This window comes from Protobothrops mucrosquamatus, unplaced genomic scaffold (assembly GCF_001527695.2).
Source record: "Protobothrops mucrosquamatus isolate PMUCROS unplaced genomic scaffold, P.Mucros_1.0 scaffold231, whole genome shotgun sequence".
Classification (NCBI taxonomy): Eukaryota; Metazoa; Chordata; class Lepidosauria; order Squamata; family Viperidae; genus Protobothrops; species Protobothrops mucrosquamatus.
This window is the reverse complement of record NW_015386582.1, coordinates 28,099-32,249: the sequence shown is the minus strand read 5'-3', so window position 1 is coordinate 32,249 and position 4,151 is coordinate 28,099. Positions and strand designations below refer to the sequence as shown.

At 49.0% G+C, this 4,151-nt stretch overlaps 1 protein-coding gene across 1 annotated transcript; it reads right to left on the bottom strand.

The window, feature by feature from the left end:
* Positions 1-208: 208 nt before the first annotated feature.
* FOS (Fos proto-oncogene, AP-1 transcription factor subunit) lies at positions 209-2,788 on the bottom strand. Its single transcript, XM_015814231.1, has 4 exons — positions 2,500-2,788; positions 1,595-1,840; positions 1,021-1,128; positions 209-887 (listed from the first exon to the last, which is right to left on the bottom strand). Exons 1-4 carry the CDS (start codon positions 2,638-2,640, stop codon positions 276-278), a joined length of 1,107 nt encoding a protein of 368 aa, XP_015669717.1. The 5' UTR covers positions 2,641-2,788; the 3' UTR covers positions 209-275.
* Between the last annotated feature and the right edge of the window lie 1,363 nt (positions 2,789-4,151).

Here is a 4,151-nt window from a genome sequence, read left to right as displayed (position 1 = left end):
CTGGAAGAAGAAGAAGAAGAATCGGGCCTTGTGAGAGGCTGCAAAGCAGTCCTTCAGCAAAGTCATTTCACTCCAGATGGGCTGCCCGTACCTCACGCCAGCATGGAGGCGCTTCGTCTTCCCCAGGCCTTGGGACTCCCAGAGGGGCTCCTTTGCGGCCTAAGGCCCCATGCAGGAACAGCAGCAGCAGCGGCGGCGGCGGCAGCAGCAGCAGGACGGGGTAGGAACGATGATTTCACCCAGCCCCGCGATTATTGCTCGGGGACTCGGTCCCTTCACAAAGCCAGCAAAGTAGGCGAGCTGAGCGAGTCGGAAGAGGGCTCGTTGCTGCTACTACCTTTCCTGTGAGCCGCTGCGCAGCTGGGGAAAGACTCGGTCTCGGGGTAAGTGAAGACGAAGGAGGAGGTGTAGGTGCTGGGGCAGGGCGTGCAGGTCACCACCGGGGTGCAAAGGGGCTCCAGATCCACGGGGGCCGCTGCCCCCAGGGGCTCCCAGTCCGCGGCGTAAAAGGATGAGGAGCCGGACAGATCCATGTCGGGCACAGAGCGCGGCGTCCCGCGGGCGGAGCGAGCGAAGAAGTCGTCGAAAGGCTCGGCCTTCAACTCCAAGCCGCTGCTCTCCTTCGCAGGCTCTGCCCGGGTCGGCTCTTGCAGCAGCGGGAGGGCGAAAGCCGCCTCCTCTTCGGACTCGGGAGAGCTGGCCATGGGCGCGTCGGCTAACAGATCCAGGGAAGAGACCGCCAGCTCTTCCGAGAACTGTAACTCCTCGGGGATCTTGCAGGCAGGGCGGTGAGCGGCCAGCACGAATTCCAGCTTCTCCTTCTCTTTGAGCAGGTTGGCGATTTCTGTCTGGAGCGCGGACTTCTCCTCCTCCAGTTGGTCGGTTTCCTGCGGACACACAGAAGGGGAGGGACAAGTCAGTCAGCTCTTCGGGCGCAAAAGGAGCCGGGGGGCAGGAAGGCAGCAGCAGCAGCAGCAGCATAGGAAGCCCAGCCGGCGAGGTCTAGCCGGAGATACTCACCGCTTGCAGGGTATCGGTCAGCTCCCTTCTCCGGTTGCGGCATTTAGCGGCTGCCATCTTGTTCCTTTCTCTCCGAATCCTCCTTTTCTCCTCCTCTTCTGGCGTCAGCTATGGAGAGAGACAGCGTGCCCGTCAGTATTAGTACCGGAGCCCCGGAAAGTGCTAGTTTTTCCTTTATCTCCGCTTCAAGGCTCAGCTATGAAATGCAAGTCTTACATGCGATCAGTAGAGCCAACAAGCAAAAGTATGCTTAAGGGACGGACCATCTCCTAAACAGATTTTGGACTTCCAAGCAAGTGCCCTTCCTTTCCTAGGGAACAGTCAACTACGGATCAAATAGCCCTCCTTTCTTTCTCGCCAAGGGTAAACCTAGCCCAGGGGTAGGCAACCTTGGCTCTTTTATGACTCGTGGACTTCAACTCCCAGAATTCCTGAGCCAGCTATGCTGGCTCAGGAATTCTGGGAGTTGAAGTCCACGAGTCATAAAAGAGCCAAGGTTGCCTACCCCTGACCTAGCCCATAATCCAGAACTCTCCCTCTCAACTGCTTGTCAGGCAAAAGGTAAAGTACACACCTGTTCAACTTTGCCCCTTCTGCCGATGCTTTGCCCTCTGTTTCCCGTCGTCTTGACTATCCCAGCCCTTGGGTAGACCCCAGTTTGAGGAGCAGCGAGCCCATAGGGATGAGTGCGATTCTGCGAAGGGGCCACCGAAGAGCTCAGAGTGGGTTGGACCATCCATTGCAAGTCAGGACTTGTAGAGATGGCAGTCACCGTAGGGACAAAGTTAGTGCTGGAGGCAGCCAAGTCCGTGCAGAAATCCTAAAAAAACATAAAGAAACTTAATTATTTTATTTAAAAAACGGGAGAGGTGGGGGGCAGGGAGAAAGATACGACGCACACTGCGATTGCAATTCTTGCCCAAGGGAATGGTGGGTTATTTTGAGCTCGGCCTGCAGTCCCTTGAGCCGCATTAATTCGGACGCTGTTAACACCATCGCCGAGCTACACATGAACAGGGGCTTGTTAAAAATATCTCTGACGTCCGAGCTGACGCAAACGTCGCTCCGGAGTCTCCTGAATGAAGTCGCGTTTTATCAATGAAATTGTTTTACGCATCCACAGCTAAGCGCGTCTGCCGGATTCACGTCCCTCCCGATTCCATTAATCCAGAGTACTTAAAGAGGAGCCCAAACCAAAACCCTCCCCCACCCTCCACTGCCATAAGAGACTGACAGTCCCTATGAGAAGAGACAAAAAAAAAAAATAACACTAATTGGCTGCATACAAAATATCAGGAAGCGAAAGGCACGCATCGCGTGCCGGTCAGATCAACTCTTTCGAGTCCCCCGTCCACGAGCATTAAATGTTACTGCCGATTACTCTTGGCCGCTGGACCCGGCAGGAATAGAGGAACAGTCAAGTCCTTCCTACCCCAACCCAACCCACCCCTGCCCCAAGCCACCGTCCCTGTTCCTCACCTGCGCGTTAACAGGCGAACCCATGCTGGAGAAAGAGTCTGCGGGAGAAGGGTAGTAGGTGAGACTGTCTCCCGCCGGAGAAGCACTACTGCAGCGGGAGGAAGACGCATCGTAGTCAGCGGTGAAGCCTGGGAACATCATGTCGGAGAACCTGGGATTATACAAACCCTTCAGGGTGGTATCTCTATCCCAGATTAAAATCCGAATGGAGTGGCTCTTGAGGCGAACAGGCTACTTGTAAACTCCAGTTACTTCCCGTGCCTTAGCTCCTTCGAGCACTGCTTAAGTCTGACCTGGAGTAAAGCGGTACCGCCGCCTTTTATTGTGAATGAACCTACGTCACCAGGGCGGAGCGTAGTAGGGATCACGAATCTATTCTAGGTGATCCAAAATTGTATGATACCATCAGTACGATACCATCAGAATTTCTCTGAACGTAATCCAGAAGCCCTCCCTACTGGATTGCGATGCTTTTATAAAAAGATTCGCGAGAGGTCTCGACTTTTAAAAGTCTAGGAAGCCGACTACAAAGTCTTCGGCGCAACCTAGCTTGGGAACCCAACTGACGTAAATATCCTTATATGGCATATCACATCCTGTGCAGGGGTGTGACTGACGGGAATCGCTCGAGGGCTGAGGCCAAATGGGATGGTGCGTGTTTGTGGTAACGGCAGGGGGAGTAAAAGTAATAGCCGCAGCAAACGGATTATGCATGCAGAATTGTGTCCATTTAGTGCTGACCAGACACTGACATGACACGACGCTTTAAAGAGACAAAACTTTAATTGTCTATTTAGCTCATGACCTCCACGAGAAGAAACACTGAAGCCTTTGCTTAGATAAAGCTGAGACCGAATTCTTCCTCTCGAAAGATTTCTAAATCGCTGAACTTTATGTACAGTATTTATTTTCTCAAAATTTGCATGGTTTTTGAAATACATATCTATCCGAAAGATCCTCCCTCTCCCTGGTAGAGAAGAGGAATGTAGTATACCACTAAGATTAAGATTAGGATAAGAATTAAGTAAAAATGTTGGATAATTTTTCACTCAATATTTTTTTAAAAAAATATAAGACTTTTTATGTTTAGGAATTCCGTATTCAGTCAATATTGAAAAATGGCTTTATGTCTGGGGCTAAACTTGCAAGGGTTTAATAAAATATATAATTGAGGGATCTTGGGTTGGTCACACTTTCTCAGTCCAACTTAACCCACAGATTGTCATGGAGAATCTTGTGCTGACCACATACAAGTACAAATATTAATACTAGTGAGACAGCAATATTTTCAAATCCATAGTTATTAGGTACATTTAAAGATATGTTTACAATCAACACTTTCTAGGATCAACAACTAACAATCATTATACTATTAAACCAAAATTCAGTAAGAATATGTACCTTGGACAACTTACATTAGTTCATTTGTTACAGGGATTAAATTATTTATTTATTTATTTAAATTACAGCTCTTTTATTTTTAATATCAACATAATAACATTTTTTAAAAAGATACTGCAATCTTATATATGCTTAAAGTCAAACAATTCTTGCCTACTTCTTAATAAGGAACATGATTCAAAACTATTTTGTATATGAAATATTCTTAAGGATAAAGTTTCACTTGATATTATAGAAAATAGTTTGCCTAT